General features: G+C 36.6%; 1 protein-coding gene across 1 annotated transcript in view; it reads right to left on the bottom strand.

Annotated features, from left to right (window-relative positions):
* Positions 1-18746, bottom strand: part of LOC128857548 (carbonic anhydrase-related protein 10) — a 163496-nt gene that overhangs the window by 15177 nt on the left and 129573 nt on the right. Inside the window, exon 6 of the mRNA XM_054093300.1 lies at positions 17677-17898. Coding sequence (XP_053949275.1) covers positions 17677-17898 — 222 coding nt within the window. The remainder of the gene's footprint in view (positions 1-17676; positions 17899-18746) is intronic.

The raw sequence follows: 18746 nt of genomic DNA, 5'->3' as shown, positions 1-18746 counted from the left end.
TACGGTTTTACAACAGATGGCGTAACTTGATTATTATTCCATCGATCCACATTTCCAAACATTCATTGGAGAGCTACTGTCGTAAGGCACAAACGTCAGTATAAGTTTTTTATTTGAAGCGTAAACAACAATATTTTTACCACACTTGAAAATGTCGAATTTCGTGCCAAATAATGTGTTTTTGCGGGGAATTCTTCTTCATTATTTTAATATGAAGAAAAAAGCAGCCGAAAGTCATCGTATCTTGGTGGAAGTTTATGGTGAGCATGCTCTATCTGAGCGAACGTGCCAGAAGTGGTTTGCACGCTTTAAAAGTGGTGATTTTGGCTTGGAAGACGAAGAACGCGAGGGTGCGCCGCCAAAGTTCATGGATACCGAATTGGAGGAATTGCTCGATCAAGATCCGGCTCAAACGCAAGAAGAGGTTGCAAAAACTTTGGGAGTTGATCAATCAACCATTTCCAAACGTTTAAAAGCCATGGGAATGATCCGAAAGGTAGGCCATTGGGTGCCGTATGAATTGAAGCCAAGAGACGTTGAACGCCGTTTTATGGCATGCGAACAACTGCTTCAACGGCACAAAAGAAAGGGTTTTTTGCATCGAATTGTGACTGGCGATGAAAAGTGGGTCCATTACGACAATCCAAAACGTCGGGCAACGTATGGATACCCTGGCCATGCTTCAACATCGACGTCGGCGCAGAATATTCATGGCCTGAAGGTTATGCTGTGTATCTGGTGGGACCAGCTGGGTGTTGTGTATTATGAGCTACTGAAACCGAATGAAACGATTACGGGGGATGTCTACCGACGACAATTGATGCGTTTGAGCCGAGCACTGCGAGAAAAACGGCCGCAATACGCCGATAGACACGACAAAGTTATTTTGCAACATGACAATGCTCGGCCACATGTTGCACAAGTGGTCAAAACATACTTAGAAACGCTCAAATGGGATGTCCTACCCCACCCGCCGTATAGTCCAGACCTTGCGCCATCCGATTACTATCTCTTCCGATCGATGCAACATGGCCTGGCTGACCAGCACTTCCGTAATTACGATGAAGTCAAAAAATGGATCGATTCGTGGATTGCGGCAAAACCGACCGAATTTTTCACAAAGGGAATCCGTGAATTGCCAGAAAGATGGGAAAAAGTAGTAGTAAGCGATGGACAATATTTTGAATATTAAATTTGTAACCATTTTACGTCAATAAAGTTTGAAATTTCGAAAAAAAACCGCACGAACTTATTCATAGTCCTATTATTTTTTATTCATAAATGACAATGCTCAATCTTCAAAATAAAAGCAAAAGTTTGAAAAAATATTGATTAGTTTTTTTTATAGCCGATTCAAAATGCAAATTTTACATGGCTCACCCTATATAGGTATGCGTTTGCCTATAAGCAAAATTGATAATAACCACTGCTCCGCCTGGCGTAAAACAACTGGAGCTGACGTTTTTTTAATTAATCTAGAATCTTCCTTTTTTTGCTAATCTTTGGAGTAAACTTTTCAAATATTTATTTTAGTGTGAATGCGAAAATGATCAGTAGGACAACATAAATGCGATTTTCTTATAGTTAATTACAACTAAGTAGGCAGTTCTAAATATTTTTTTTTTCCAAATAGGCAAGCATTTCAATTTTTATCACTTTTTGGACTTCACAAATACTGAAATTCGCTTACCCTTACAACAATTTAAGATCAGTGCCTGCATATTTCCTAATTACCATTCGGAATTCACAGAGAGAACGTCGGCTCGAATCTCGGTGAAACACCAAAATTAAGAGAAACATTTTCCTAATAGCGGTCGCTCCTCGGCAAACCTCCGAGTGTATTTCTGCCATAAAAAAGCTCCTCATAAAAATATCTGCCGTTCAGAGTCGGCTTGAAACTGTAGGTCCCTCCATTTGTGGAACAACATCAAGACGCACACCACAAATAGGAGGAGGAGCTCGGCCAAACACCCAGAAAGGGTGTACTCGCCAATTATATGTATATACATATATATATTTCATGTTCTTCACATAAATCTTTGGTCTGAGACTACCCCTGGTGAAATTTTCCCTCAAATAATATTCTTGAACATTTTTACCTTCTACTGTCCTCAAAAATGCCATTTTAAGTGGAGTTTGTAAAATTGGCGGCTAAACGACTTTTTCGTGAGAGAGCTAAAGAATTAAAATGTTCTGCAAAATTTTTCATCATGAAATTTTACTATACGTAGTTTAAATAAAAAGTGCTCACCGATATGAATTTTATCCCTTTTTGCACCTATTCATAAAACACTCACACTCAGAAGCTAAAAATGGGTATACAAAAATTATATCTGTGCGTGGAGAAATATTTGGGTGTTTTACAATATGAGTTTAGCTCCCAGAAAAGCTGTTGCATAGTGGTATGAATTCAAATTTTGAAAAATTTCCGTAACACTGCCACCATAAACCCTTTTTATATGTGCCTGTATATAAATAGAGTACTTTTTTTGGCCACATTCATCAAGCTAGAAATGGAACTCGCAATTTTGTGCTTTTACGTGTTATAGCTCAAGGCGCATTTCATGAAGTTGTTACGCCCTAGTACAGGTGGTATTACAGAACTAAAATAGTGAACTTTCATAAATAGGAATATTAGTACGATTTCTACAGATTACGTTACGGCAGTGCCACTTATTGGGTGAAAACAAACTCGGAGTCATTTTTTTTTACAAACAGTTTCTTTTAGTTAGTTAATACAACTATACATATATTCCAAATATGACCTTATTTTAACGATTTTTTGTAATATATTAACCCCAGCGCCACTTAGTGGGGGTTAGTTTTTCCAGAAATTTTTTAAGTGGTTAAAATAATAGGACTATGAATAAGTTCGTGCGGTTTTTTTTCGAAATTTGAAACTTTATTGACGTAAAATGGTTACAAATTTAATATTCAAAATATTGTCCATCGCTTACTACTACTTTTTCCCATCTTTCTGGCAATTCACGGATTCCCTTTGTGAAAAATTCGGTCGGTTTTGCCGCAATCCACGAATCGATCCATTTTTTGACTTCATCGTAATTACGGAAGTGCTGGTCAGCCAGGCCATGTTGCATCGATCGGAAGAGATAGTAATCGGATGGCGCAAGGTCTGGACTATACGGCGGGTGGGGTAGGACATCCCATTTGAGCGTTTCTAAGTATGTTTTGACCACTTGTGCAACATGTGGCCGAGCATTGTCATGTTGCAAAATAACTTTGTCGTGTCTATCGGCGTATTGCGGCCGTTTTTCTCGCAGTGCTCGGCTCAAACGCATCAATTGTCGTCGGTAGACATCCCCCGTAATCGTTTCATTCGGTTTCAGTAGCTCATAATACACAACACCCAGCTGGTCCCACCAGATACACAGCATAACCTTCAGGCCATGAATATTCTGCGCCGACGTCGATGTTGAAGCATGGCCAGGGTATCCATACGTTGCCCGACGTTTTGGATTGTCGTAATGGACCCACTTTCATCGCCAGTCACAATTCGATGCAAAAAACCCTTTCTTTTGTGCCGTTGAAGCAGTTGTTCGCATGCCATAAAACGGCGTTCAACGTCTCTTGGCTTCAATTCATACGGCACCCAATGGCCTACCTTTCGGATCATTCCCATGGCTTTTAAACGTTTGGAAATGGTTGATTGATCAACTCCCAAAGTTTTTGCAACCTCTTCTTGCGTTTGAGCCGGATCTTGATCGAGCAATTCCTCCAATTCGGTATCCATGAACTTTGGCGGCGCACCCTCGCGTTCTTCGTCTTCCAAGCCAAAATCACCACTCTTAAAGCGTGCAAACCACTTCTGGCACGTTCGCTCAGATAGAGCATGCTCACCATAAACTTCCACCAAGATACGATGACTTTCGGCTGCTTTTTTCTTCATATTAAAATAATGAAGAAGAATTCCCCGCAAAAACACATTATTTGGCACGAAATTCGACATTTTCAAGTGTGGTAAAAATATTGTTGTTTACGCTTCAAATAAAAAACTTATACTGACGTTTGTGCCTTATGACAGTAGCTCTCCAATGAATGTTTGGAAATGTGGATCGATGGAATAATAATCAAGTTACGCCATCTGTTGTAAAACCGCACGAACTTATTCATAGTCCTATTATCATCCGAGTATGAAGCAAATCGGACCATAAATAAGCTTTTTTATGGTATCGCGATCTCTGCGCCACCTATCCCACCCAAACATTCTTTGACGTCCACGTGACAATTCATTAGTATATACCAGGCATTTGCTGCACTTGCCATGAAAATAACAAATCGAAGAGCATACATTCTTCAAATTTGTTGCGGCTGCTTACTCCCGCTTAGTGGAGTTTGGCACTTAGCGAAAATAAACACAAGCAGGAATTTTTTAAAAAAACCATTTTCAGAATTCTAATAGTAATAGGAAATAATTTATACATTTGATTAAGGGGTCCCGGTGGTCTAGAGCTCGAAAATTTAGGGTATTTTCAGGAATTTTTTTACAATAAAAAAAAAAATGAAAAACTATATTTAAATTTTTTAAGCTTTTCATTTAACTTCTTTTACATAAGAAAATGAAAAAAAATTGTTTTTAATATTAATAATCTAAAAATCACGCTGAAGTTGACGCTCCCGAAAAATTGGACTGGACGGTGTTGTCCATTTGGGCTCTTCTATTTATCTGAAACATAAAAGACAAAAAAATTATTAATCAGTATGACTGTAGCTATGTCCCTTTGTACTCGAATAAACAAAAAATTTTATAAAATGGCGCGGTTTTGAACGTGATACTCTAAAAATCGGGTTTTTTCCAAAGTTTTTTTAATCAAAAATATACAAAATAATGGAAATAATAATATAATTCTTGTACGGGCGATAGCATTGATATTGTGAACAACATAGTGTTCAGACGAGTTTTTTATGTCTTGACAATACCAGCCCGAAAAAAGTCGTTTTGAGATAAAAGAGTTTAAAGTTTGAGTTACAGGAGCGCGAGTTACGTACCATCACTCCACCACCCTATCTATTTATTTATCTTTTTTGAGTTGTGAGAGTATTGTCTTACATTTAATGAAATTGGAATCATGCACCAAACTATTTAAATGCTAAGATACTAAGATTTCACAAGTAAGGGTTCCCACCAAAAGATTTGCTTAGTATGTAATATTACACCGACACGTTTTTCGCTCAATGCAGTTATGCTCTCAATAAGCATAAACTACTGCATAAAGTGAGCGCAAAACAAGTGTTATCAGAATTAAGGAAATTATTTTAAGTCAGTCTGTAGATTCACAACAACCAAGAAGGTTGAGTTTGTTTAAAATAAAAATTGTGAAAGAAATTAGCTTTGGTGATTTAATTTAAGTCCAAAGACTTAAAACTTATAAGTAGATTCACATCAACCAAGAAGGTTGATTTTGTCTAAACAAAAATAGTGAAAAAAATAACTTTGGTGGTTTTAATATAAGTCCAAAGACTTAAAACTCATTAGTCGCGCGAACCGCTCTCTACCTAGTTAATGGGCTGTAGAAGCTATAATATTGGAAATTTTCGTATTCTTAAGATGCTATACTTTCGAAATATCGAAAAACAAAAAATTTTTTTTTTTAATTTCTGGACCACCGGGTCCCCTTAATGCAGAGTCATAGTAAACATTTACAAATTTTATAGGGAAAAAACTGTAACCCAACCTACTGAGTACTTTTTGATTTGTTTCAGTTTGAATACTTATTTCACGAATTTTTAACAAATTTTCTCTTACAGACACTTTTTTTTAAAAAGGTTATACAAGGAGAGATTGAAGGAGAGATTGTTTTAAAATATAAAAAAATTGTGCTAGTTGAAGCATGCTGCGCCTTGTTATTACCTTACATATGTACACATATTATGATTTTATTATTTTATAACATGCACAAATATGAGCTGAAAATAAAAATAGAGTTCACAGTTTTAGTTTTGCCCTGAAAAATTAATAGAGCTACCACCGGCTCTTATGCTGCCTCCCTCATTATGGTACTTGGTTTTTTTGAAAAGCTTATGACCGATCTGCCGAGAACAACCCTTTTTAATTAATTTTTCGTACTTCGTCCTAAAAGTGGGCATCGCACCCACAACTTCGAACTACCAGCCGATATATCTCACACATGCACACCCAGCGTGCCAGCGTGCAAGTGTACGTTAATATTTATTTAAACAATTTCCACTGCACTCAGCATCCATGCACCCACGTAATTTCATCTGTATGTGCGTCACAACGGAAGCGGAAGAGGATGCAAGTAAAGCCGCCTTGCGGAAACGACACCGACAATTTACAACAAATACCTATGCATACACAAATACCTATACTCGTACATGCAGGGCAGACATACGTACATAGTTACTCTAAGGAAGAATATTTTAAAGCAGATGAAGGAAAAGCCGCGGCTGCACAAGCAATTCGCCTTCGCTCTGGCTGGCAAGTCATTAACGTCAATTATTGCTATGGTCGCATATCAGGAAAGGCGAAAATCTCTGTGACATTGGCGCAAAAGCCACTTCAATAAACGAAAGGCATTGAAAAGCGGAATAATAAAATAGAATCGGAGAACAAAAACGAGGCGGGTGATTTCATATGAAAAGCAAGTGAAATACGTGTACCGACAACCAAATTATAAATAAATAAACGTAGTTCGCCTACTCTATCCAGTAAAAAGTGCATATGCACTACCGGTTATGCGCTGAAATAACTACCGTTTATGGCTCTAGGTCGATTTTTCCAGCTTTTTTGTCTTGCTGCTGAATCGATAATTGTGCAGGTAATCGATATGGTCACTGCCACGGGCATGCGGTCGCATGTTGTTGTTGCTTACGGTTTGTGCACATTGTTGGAGTTTTTTTTCGTTTTATTACAATATATTTTTTTGGTTTTGTTATTTCGTTTTTGCTTGTACATGTAGATTCCCTCTTCACTTTATTTAAATTTTTTTGGGGGAAAACAGCATTTTTAATATCTGATTCGCTGTACCACAAGAGCCCAGGGGATTTTAAAGTACGCACTATAAGAATTGTAATTTAGTAATAAATTAATGTAAAAAATTCAATATTGTTCTTCTTTTAAAACATCTATATTGGAGCTCTTTCATTCTTGTCTGTTCGGCATAAATGATGCAGTCGATTTCAAGCTAACTTTTTGATGATTGAAAGAAGAAGAGATTCGGTATTGCTCAGATCTCGAAGACATTTTTAATTCAAAATAGGAGATAATCCGTTTAAGATTGATAGTCCATCGGACTTTTTCGCAGTTGGGGGCAACATTTTAAAATTTTAATTGCAGCTCAATGATATTTGCCCACATATTAGTAAATTACCAAAAAAAAATCTAGAAAAGGTAATATAGCACCAATATAGGAGAGCTAATATACATCTCCAGGATCACCAGGTACTAACTTCTAAGCGGAGAGCATCAAAACTGACGGTGAGCAAAGATATCAAAGTAAGTACCTGACAAATTTGGGCTGACGTTACCTGACACTACGACCCGTGAAGTGACAGCAAAAAGTCAAAACTAAATCGGTATGTATAGTTATACGCAATACTTTTCTAAATATTCTTATTAAAAGCTTTCAAATTTTGATAGAAATTTTTAAATTTTCACACAGTTTCTTATAGTTTTGGAAAAAGAATTTATTCTAGACAAAACTTTATTAAAATTAAATAAGAAACAAACTAATTGTCAAGGCCTGTCGGTAATAATACGTTCACATATGCATTAATCACCTATACTTCTGCTCAAATATGAACGAGACGTTATCAATAAAACGGTCCGCGGATGACATGTGGCAAAAATAAATTTTTCGTTGGATGGTAGGACTGTTATAAGCTTACATGGAAAATTTCAGAGTGATATGTCACATAGTTTGTTTTCTGTGTTACTGTAAACAAGTCAAGCTCGAGTGTGTTCTTCGAATTTAACGATGGAAATTCAAGTTGAACAAAGAATTTGTTTGAAATTTTGTTATTCCAGCAAAATTTCGGCTTCAGACGCCTTAAAAATGTTGCAGATAACCTATGGGGACTCTGCTCTATCGCGTGCACGTGTTTTCCAGTGGTACAAATCGTTCAAAGAGGGCCGTACATCGGTTGAAAACTTGCCTCATGAACGTCGTCCAGCAACATCAGTAAACGATGAAAACATCGGAAAAGTAAAGGAAATTGTGCTTGAAAATCGCCGTGTGACCGAAAGAGAGATAGCTAGTGAGCTGAGCATATCAAATGGATCCGTTCATACTATTATTCATGATGTCTTGGGCATGAGACGAGTGTCCGCGCGTCTTGTTCCAAAATTGTTGAATTTTCTTCAAAAAGAACAACGCAAAACTGTCGCTAAGGTAATGCTCGCCATGACTGATACGGACATCTGGCACATCATAACTGGTGACGAGACTTGGGTTTATGAGTATGACGTCGAAACAGGCCAACAATCATCGGAATGGCGCTCCCCGGAGGAGCCGAAACCCAAAAAGCCACGCCAAATTCGCTCAAAAATTAAGGTTATGCTGACTGTTTTTCGATTACGAAGGTGTGGTGCACTCGGAGTTCCTTCCGAAAGGCCGATCGGTTAACGCTAAATATTACTTAGACGTTTTAAAGCGTTTGCGCGAGAACATTCGTCTTAAAAGGAAGGAATTGTGGGACAACAAGTCATGGTTCTTGCATCACGATAATGCACCAGCTCACACATCACGTCTTGTTCGCGATTATTTGAACAAAAATAATGTTAATATCGTTCCGCAAGCACTGTATTCGCCTGATATGGCTCCATGTGACTTTTCCCTGTTTCCCAAGCTCAAGTTGCCGCTCCGTGGAAAACATTTTGAGACAATTGAAGTCACAAAAGAGAATTCGAAGAAGGAACTGAAATCCATACCGAAATCGGCCTTCGAGAAATGCTATGATGATTGGAAAAAACGTTGGCATATGTGTATCGCCTCCAATGGTGATTACTTTGAAGGAGATAAAATAAAAATTGAACAATAATTAACCGGTTTGTGTTTTATTAAATCAGTCTCTTTCAAATTTGAGCAGAAAATTAATCTACCCGTTCACATACTCGTATGGTAGATTACCTGCAAAATTGACAATCAGCTGTCAATACTGCTTTGAGAGGTTTTTCTTCATAGAAATTACTTTGGTGGAATATTTCGGTGTTTTTGGTTTCTTTAATTATTGGGAGGTTGAATTAGTTTTAAAGGTGACACACAGATGGCGCTATTTATCACTTTATCGCGTTGGCAATACTGAATATATATTCATGACAAAGCCTCATCCCTAGGCTTTGTTTATCAGTATCTGTCATTTCGCTGAAGTATAAACAACGCAGTGTTTTCGTGCTCCGAGTATGTCAACTTTCGTGCCGTCGAAACGCAATTTGCGGGAAGCTTTGCTTTTCTGCTTCAATTTGAAAAAAAATACAGCCCAAGCCCGTGAATTGCTGCAGGAGGCCTACCCAGACCATACTCCGTCGATTTCAACATGTGAGTACTGGTTTCGACGATTCAAAAGTGGTGATTTTCACACCGAAGACAAGGAGCGTCTTGGCCAGCCCAAAAAGTTCGAGGACGCGGAATTGGGGGAATTGGTAAACGAGGACTCGTGCCAAACCCAAGAAGAGCTTGCTGAATCATTGGGCGTTGATAAATCAACCGTTTGCAAGCGTCTAAAAGCGATGGGAATGATCCAAAAGCAAGGACATTGGGTCCCGTACGAGTTGAAGCTGCGCGACGTCGAACGGCGATTTTTTACGTGCGAATTGCTGATCGAGCGACAAAATCGGAAGGGTTTTTTGCATCGGGTGGTGACTGGCGACGAAAAATGGATCCACTACGATAACCCAAAACGCAAAAAATCATGGGGTTTGCCCGGCCACGCATCAACGTCGACGGCCAAGCAGAATATTCACGGCAAGAAAATCATGCTCTGCATTTGGTGGGATCAGGTCGGCGTCGTATATTTTGAGCTGCTCCAACCGGGCGAAACAATCACGGGGGATCGTTACCAACTGCAAATGATGCGTTTAAGCCGGGCATTGAAAGAAAAACGGCCGGAAACGGTAAAAAGGCACGAGAAGGTTATTTTGCAACATGACAACGCTCGGCCGCATGCTGCTCAACCTGTCAAAAAATACCTTGGAACGCTTGGCTGGGAAGTGTTACCCCACCCGCCGTATAGTCCAGACATAGCTCCCTCCGATTATCATTTGTTCCGGCCTATGAGTCTCGATTTGGCGGACCAGCGGTTCTCCTCGTACGAGGCTACCAAAATATGGGTTGAGTCATGGATAGCCAAGCAGCGGCCAGAATTTTGGAGAAACGGCATCCGGAAATTGCCCGAAAGATGGGCGAAAGTTATAGCTAGCGATGGCCAATACTTCAAATAAAATATTTTGTACCGTTTTTATATTAATAATATTATTAACGATATGAAGAAAATACAAGGAGAAGGAATAGCTAATTTTATTGCGCAATTGCCTGCTAATAATAAACAGTTGGAGGAAATCCGTATGCGACGTTTACTGAGGTTGTAAAAAATTATGGCAGCATGCAAAATTAGATATTACATTGTATAAGAAGCAGGAACATGCCAAAGCGTTTACGTAAGTAATTGTGTTTGCTTTTGTTTTTATTAGTGAATATAATAAATAACGCGTGTCCGTGTATTCTAGGTGAGGCAAGGCAAGATCTGGGAGCTAGATATTCCTTGCAGCACCGACCAGTTTTTGAAGGAGTGCTTTAATGAGCAGGGATTCTTTTGCCGTTTTATGTAACGAAGTCATGTCCATTGCAAAAACTGATACAACGTATAGGAAATGCATCCCCTAAGACAAACGTGTCGCGATTGCTTTATATGCGCTTGGTTCTTCAGCTGAATACAGGACGATCGGCAGACTGTTCGGAGTATCAAAAGGAAGCTTATGCAGTATTTTACAGAATGTTTGTTGAGCAGTCTGGGATAAACTCGCTCCTTAGTATTTACCCAGCAGATTTCTTACCCAAGAGAAAATTGAAGAGTGTGAAAAGGGATTTTAGAAAATTGGGTTTCCACAATGTTTGGGTGCTATCGGTAAGTGTGTATATTTTACTTAATGCTCAAAGAGCTCATATAAGTTTAAATAACTTCAGATGGATGCCATATTGAAATAAGACCTTCAGCCAGTGATGCTGCAGACTATTATAACTATAAGGGTTGGACCTCAATGGTTTTACTAGCCCTCGTACCTGTAGTCAACGAGGGCTAGTAAAACCATTGAGTACCAACCCTGTTTATATTGTATATAAGTTCGATGAAAATACTGACCTCAATTTTTCATAGATATAGGTTTATATATATAAATGTTGGGGCACCCGGCCGCTTCAATGAATTTCAAATTTTCGAGCACTCATTATTAAAGCAAATTCTTCAAAGCCCTCTTCTCAGCGAGAATACGAAACCAATTTTTGGCACAAATGTTCCAGTCGTTGTGCTAGGAGACTCAGCGTTTCGCTTTACAGAGTTTCTAATGAAGCCTAACGCTTACAACTCATTGGCCGGATACAGCGAAAAGATTTTTAGTTACCAACTTTCCAAGTCTAGAAGAGTAGTAGAGAATGCTTTCGGTCACTTGAAAGCAAGGTTTAGAAGAATTGGTAAAGGCATTGATAATGACATCAAAAATGTATAGTCAATAATAAAATGTTGCTGTATTTTGCACAATTTTGTAAATTAACGTAATAATAGCATTAACAACAAATGGATCCAAAGCCAAACAATGTTCGAATTCGTAAATCAACGAGAGCAACCAGTACCTACGTACTATACTCAAGAACCCAACGTCAGCACAGAAAAAATTCGATAAACAAGCGCTTCGTTTTCATCTTCCTTTTAAATTTCATTTATTTGATATTTTTCTTTTTAAATTAATTTTTTCATTATTAAATTAATTAAACCTACTTAAAGTACTAAGAATTCCTTCTGTAAACTTAAAATAAAAATAATTCATTTATCACCTTGACGAGAACACAAAGCCTTTTGTCGCCATTTCCACGACCATGTCTGCATACACATGCGTATTTCTTTTGCAGCCTCGTAGTTGCGGCAGCTTCGCTTCGCACAACTCGAAAAGAAACTCGACCGCCTGTCTACACAAATGCGATCGCTTTTTTCTATAAAATGAATTCATAATTAATAATATTTAGCAAAAATTTTATTAGAACTATGTTTACAGACTTGATCTCTTTGCCGGCTTCCATTTCATTTAGTTTTTATTTTGCTGTTTCTCCTCACATTCGTAATAATAATTATCAATAACACAGAAAACACAGGGTTGTATGTCAAAAAGTATCGTTATTATCTAGCATTATTTTATAACCTAAGATTTTGGAAGAGAAATTTTGTATGGGAAATCGCGCTTTTTAATTACGGATTTTGAGTTAAGCTCGAAAAAGTTGATCATCTACTTATATGTGAACGTATTATAAGTCCTAGTGGTACATACAGATACTTATTTAACACATCAACGCATGCCACATCTTCTCGAAACCAAATATACACTCCAAGAGAATCTGGCAATCTTACAAAACTTTATATAAACGAATGAATTTTCCATGAACTATATAAAATTTAACGGACAGTATGAATGGCGCTGAAATCTGGACACTGAAAGTTAATGATATAAACCAGCTGTTGTGATTTGAAAGAATCATAGTGAGAAAAATCTACGGCCCTATTCGGCTTGAAAACGGCACGCATCGCAACCTGTACAAGAACGAAATTTAAAACCTTATTGGTGGTGCTTTTATTAAAGCGCAGCGGATTAGATGAATTGGCCTCATCATAAGAATTCCCAACGAAATAATCCAAAAAAGGTTGCCCAATTGGAGAAAGAAAGAGAGGCCGATAGTTTGATGACGTCGAGGCAGACTTAAGAGTGATGCATATTCGTAATTGGAGAATTGAGGCAAGAGAGCGATTGAATTGGAGGAGGATTGTTAATGAAGCTATAGTCCACCACAGACTGTGAAGATAAGAGAGAGAGAGAGGAAGAATGAATGAAAATTAATTAGAGCAGTAGAACTAGAGGTCATTAAGGTGCTTATCACTTTTCAATTTTCGAGAAGTAGCCGTATTAACTCGCCATTAGCTTCTATCACCTAAATAGGGAAGAGTTCTCTATTTTTTTTCTTTTTATAGAACAAGATTTAGGCGTCACTACCAAGTGTTAAAGTTCGAGAAAATGGATTGGAATTATTTGTGTAAAGTGCCTACGTTGCTAACGCAAAGTGCTTACATTTTTTTCTGCTTCTTTTAATCATGAAAATTAATCGTTTCCCAAATTTTTCATTTGCTGGTAGCGTCCTTCAAATAGCGACCTTCTTCACAAATTATTAGCACTTTTTATGTCTTACAATAGCATTAACGTATCACACATGGCAAGAACTACAAAAAAGACAAAAATTAAGAATAAAAATTAAATTAAAAATTAAATTTTAAGCAAATAATTTAAAGCTCAGAGCAAAAAATTTCTTTAAGGCTTAGCTTCGCTCGTCTCCCAAACTGCTGCTGACTTGCTACACTCTACAAAGCCCCAATTCAAATGCTTTATTCTGCTTGAACCACACTCTAATTGCCTTACCACATATCTTCATTATGCTAAGAACTTAATGTATTTATGTGCAGATGTAGTTGTTTATTTATTTAAAATTTGCGTGTCGACGTTAAAAATCATTAGAATTCATATTGTGACGACCGTGAAAAACATTGTAAATAATTAATTAAATGACATGATGAATTTGTCAGAAATTGTCTGCTTCAGGAGGCAAAGCTCATTGCTGCGCGGAGAAGACAAAAAACAAAAATATAAAAAACACAAAAATTAAAAAAAAGTGAGTAAAGCAGATAACAGTCAGCAAGGAATGAAAGAAACACGTAAAGAAGCCTACTTTTTTGCTCGGGTGCACTTAAGTAGACAGCAACAAGTACACGAGTACACACAAGTATGTAAGTACGGGCATCATGACACGCCTAAAACTGGCAGCCAAAATAAGCAAGAATGTTGAAGCCAGTTAGCGCGGAAGCGAGGCAAGGGCGCAGCGCACCCAAAAGGCACGAGCAACCTTCAACACAGGCAATTGAAAATGCGCGTGCTGGGAGCCATGCTGGGCGACACACCGAGTGCGATGTTCACATGCATACACACATACAAATATTTATGTTTACTTTTGTGTATATATATTTTGAGTCGCTCCTCTGAATATACATACATACACACACAAACACGCAACGCCAAGCATGCTCTTTCAAAAACCAAAACAATTCAAGTGGCTGAATAAGAAAAGGCTGAAAAATTGTGGTATGACCAAAATGTGTCAAGCAGCACATCAGTGTCACTCTGCCGGTGGTGCCGAAGATAGCTACAGATATGTTGACAGTGTTGTTCTTGCACAGTGTTTCGTAACCATTTCAGTGTAGAAACTAGAGAGTCCCGTTATAAAACGTATGCCCGGTTTCAGCCATTAATTTTTTTCAGACTGTTAAAATTTAAAATAGCAAAACTTCGAACTGAAATTGTACAACTTTAAGTTTTAACAGGTTGTTAATTTTGAGCTTGGTTGGGGAAGCCGGTAATGAAAGAAACAAATAGAAGTTGAATAAATTAAAAAATCTTACATAAACAATTTTGCTAAATAATATAAAAGATATAGAATATTTTCTTTTATCAAAAACAAATAATATAGCTTATTTTAATCAGAGCCCAATTCTAATGGTTTTTTTTTTTTGCATAGTGGCTCTTTGAAAAAGCTAACCAACATGATATCATCTTACAATAAATTGCTTTAGCTTGTCTACCCAAGGCTAATATAAGTAGTGCCATCATTGACGACTTTTTCTCCAAATGATCAAATAACTGAAGCTCAAACGTCCAGCTTTTCTGTGCCCATTTAAACACCGAAACATTTGCAAGGGAAACATTTTGTTCGGGGGAGAAGGACGGCCGCGGAAGAGAGAAGAGAATTTGCCTCCTGTACTGGCGACACGCTTTGCTCTTCTTATTCGTATTTGCAATCTTACAGCAATTTTTGACAGTTGCTTCATTTGTTTTCTTCTTTTCTGGAAGAAAGTTCTGAGTTATGTGTTGGTTTTCAATCAAACGGAAGATAACAACGATAACAAACATCCGAGCGCTGATTGGGAAATGCACTATTATTTTTGCTAGTAAAGCAGGTATAATTTAAAATAGTTATGGGACACGTTTATGTTGAATTCTAAATTTTCCCCACTTTTCTAGATACTCAAGTTAATTTTAGGTTAATTATTTATATATGAAGTATCTTCAATTTGATTTTTTTTTATTCAAGTACAACAATTTATAAATATGTACAATATATTTTAATAAAAAAACCAACTAATTATTTATTATTTAACCAGTTTGCATTCTTCATTGATATATTTAAGAAACTGTTGACGAACTTTTCATAGTCCGCACCTCGCGGACTGTGGTTGCGAGGTGTGGACTATGAAAATTAATGACAGTGCGCTTATTGCTAACTTCGAAAGAAAAATTTTAAGGAAAGTGTTCGGACCCATTCAAAATGAAGATGGTAGCTACATAATTAGGTACAACTTGGAATTGAACGAACTTATCCAAGACGAGACAGCTGTGCATTTTGTAAAGGCGCAGCGAATGCGGTGGCTAGGTCACGCGCTCCGTATGCCTGCTGAATCCGCTGTAAGGAAAGCCATGACTGGAAAGATAATTGGTGTGAAGGCGAAAGGAAGACCGAGGTACCGATGGATAGACGCAGTAGGAAGCGGTCTCACAGCAATGGAAATTCGCTACTACGAAGGAAAATCAAGCGATTGAACACTTTGGAGGAGTTTTGTGAAGGAAGCTTTGACGCACCCCGCATTGTAATGCTGTTAATGATGATGGTTGACGAACGTTTTCTCACTTACATGTTAGCGGGAGGTAGAGTATATTTGAACCAGAAGATGCTAAAGTAGTAAACGTCAAAATGTTGCTGAAAACAATTTTGCTGGTGTGACCGCGAATGAGACATGAAAAGAGAAATTCCAGTGTCTCCATTCCAGATGTCTCCGTGTGTAAATCCGGTGTTTTTGAGCACCTGGGGGATTTTCTTTGTAGTTGTAGTTGCCAATGAGACTTGAGACAGGTTTTTGCAATTCCAATTTATACGCTATAACACTTGAAAATATTTGTTTTTTTATTGTATTAAACAGTGTGAAGTGGGAGTATAGTTGCGTAGTAACCCTTTGACTTTAATTTCAAACTTTTGCAACTTATAATAGTCAGCAAAATATTGACAATATTGGAAATAAGAGAGCACACTTTATCCCAGCTTTACTTGCCCTGCTTATTACCCCTTATTCTGCCTTTCCCGTAAAGCAAACAAACGCACAAAATACAATTGTTTGAAAAATACAATATATTCCGTTTGTTAATTTTAAAATTTTACTAAATAATTCATAAAATTGATTAAAGCAGAGTTATAGTAAAAAGTTTGATGTTTTATTGCAAAGAAACAGTACTCCAATCGGTTGACTCATTTACCCACGCATATACTATATATACTTGTAAGCATAAACCTTAAATTATTACAGCTGCTCAAAAACTTTCCAATGTTATATCCATTTTTGTTACGGGTAGAGTAAAATTTAAACAGAAAAAATTTAAAATCAAGCAAACCAAATGTAAACAACACAAAAATTCTAATTGGGCAACACATGCAGCAAATACTCAAAATCTAGCCAATCTAAATCTAGCACACTCAAAAAATTTGAAAAGGTATTTTTATAAATTGGACAAACAGCTCTCATACAGCTCCAACAGCTTTTATCCTATTTCCATCGGTCCAGAAACAAACCGAATATGTTACGTCGACCTTGTTATTATTTACTGCAATGAAGTTTAAAAGTCCACGCCTAGCAAGAAAAACACATTTATCTGGTAGTTTATGCAGCATAACGAAAATAATATATGCTTTCTAAGTAAGCATTAAAATCAAAGCGCGTTTTTTATTTTTTCAATTACCAATGAAAGCTTCAAGTTATTTGTACCACTTTTCATCAAACACATGACACTGTCGTCACCACTATTATCTAACCCATCAACAAAATCAACGCTATTATCATCGTCATCATTAGTCAGTCAGTAAGTCAGTGAGTAAGTCATGCCGGCTGTTGAGTTTGCTGCTTGTATCGTTGTACCAAACATGTTGTTGTACCCATGTTGCTCATACGCCCTGATGAACCTCGTTTTCACATTAAAAAAGCATTGATTGTGAAAATCCTTTGAGAGTGCTTGGCATTAGAGTATTTCTTAAGGTTACATATTCTTCAAATGTTGATGTTGACATTTGCTTTGTAGCAAAAAGTCTTCAAAAAAACAGAAACATAATAATAACAACAAAAGAACAGGCAATAAAAACGTTCATGAAAAAAGCTGATGTTTTTTGCATTTAATAAAATGCATGGATTCAAAGTATGATTGTAATGTGAATCAGATCAGTTCATTTTAAAGAGTATACACAAACACATAAATATGTACCTTTTTTAATCAAAAAATATACTTAAGTGGTCACTGTCAGTAGATAACCAATGTGGCCTTGCAGTTTTTATTACACTTTCTTCTCTACCACTTACCTGTTGCTTTGTTATGTAGATGGGTTTATTCAACACAACCCATGTGACAGTCTCATGACAGGCAGGCGCTGTTGTTGAGCCATCATACGTCATATATTGATCTGTTTCCGGCAGTAAGCCGCGAATGGACAGACGTTTAACGAACGCTTCATCACCACCGAAACGTATGCGATCCAACTGATCGGTGAGCATACGCAATTCGGGATTGGAGAGATCACCAAGCTGAAATGATTATCAATTGGATAATTGGAAGATTAATTTAGAGGAATGATAAAGTTATATAAATGAAATTATGTTGAGTGTTAAGTAGTTATAAGACACCAGGAAAGCTTATTGGCGCTTGGCTTGCCTTTCGAGGCAATGCAGTAGATATTTATTTCGAGACAGAAGATAGATTAAGCCGAACACCTAAATTCTGAATCTTTCAGGGATTACTAACAACAGTCGCAGCTATTAATAACAAAAAATAAGAAAAAAATTTAGAGTAAATAATTTTTTTCAAAAAATAAAAAGAAAAAATATTTAAAAAAATGATAATGCAGGAAGAAATGTTTTTCCAAAACTTTTAACAAAAAAATACAATTTAAAACAAAAAAATTTCAAAAGTACATTTTATATATTAACAATTTTCCAAAAAAAAAAAAAATGCGGCCAACGTTTTTAAAAAAATTTCAGAAAATATTTTTTTTCAAGAATTAAAAAAAAATTAAAACAAGTACAATTTTTTTTGGAATAAAATTGGTGGGGTTTAGTTTTTAAAAACTTGCAAAACGGTTTTTTTTTTCAAATTTTTTTTAACAAAAAAATATAGTTTAAAGCAAAGAAATTTCAAAACTATATTATATGTATATATAATTTTCCAAAAAAAATGCGACCAAAGTTTTTAAAAAAATTTCAGAAAATGATTTTTTTCAAAATTAAAAAGAGTACAATTTAAAAAAAAAAAATTTAAAAAAAAAAATGGTGGGGTTTATTTTTTAGGAAATTGAAAAAAAATTATTTTCTGAAATTTTTTCAAAAACTTTGGTCGCAAAATTAAAAAAAAATTAAAAAGAGTATAATTTTTTTTT

The sequence above is a fragment of the Anastrepha ludens genome, chromosome 3 (genome assembly GCF_028408465.1).
Source record: "Anastrepha ludens isolate Willacy chromosome 3, idAnaLude1.1, whole genome shotgun sequence".
In the NCBI taxonomy this organism is placed as follows: Eukaryota; Metazoa; Arthropoda; class Insecta; order Diptera; family Tephritidae; genus Anastrepha; species Anastrepha ludens.
Note: the sequence above shows the minus strand (reverse complement) of the source record. Positions and strands in the feature narration are given on the sequence as shown.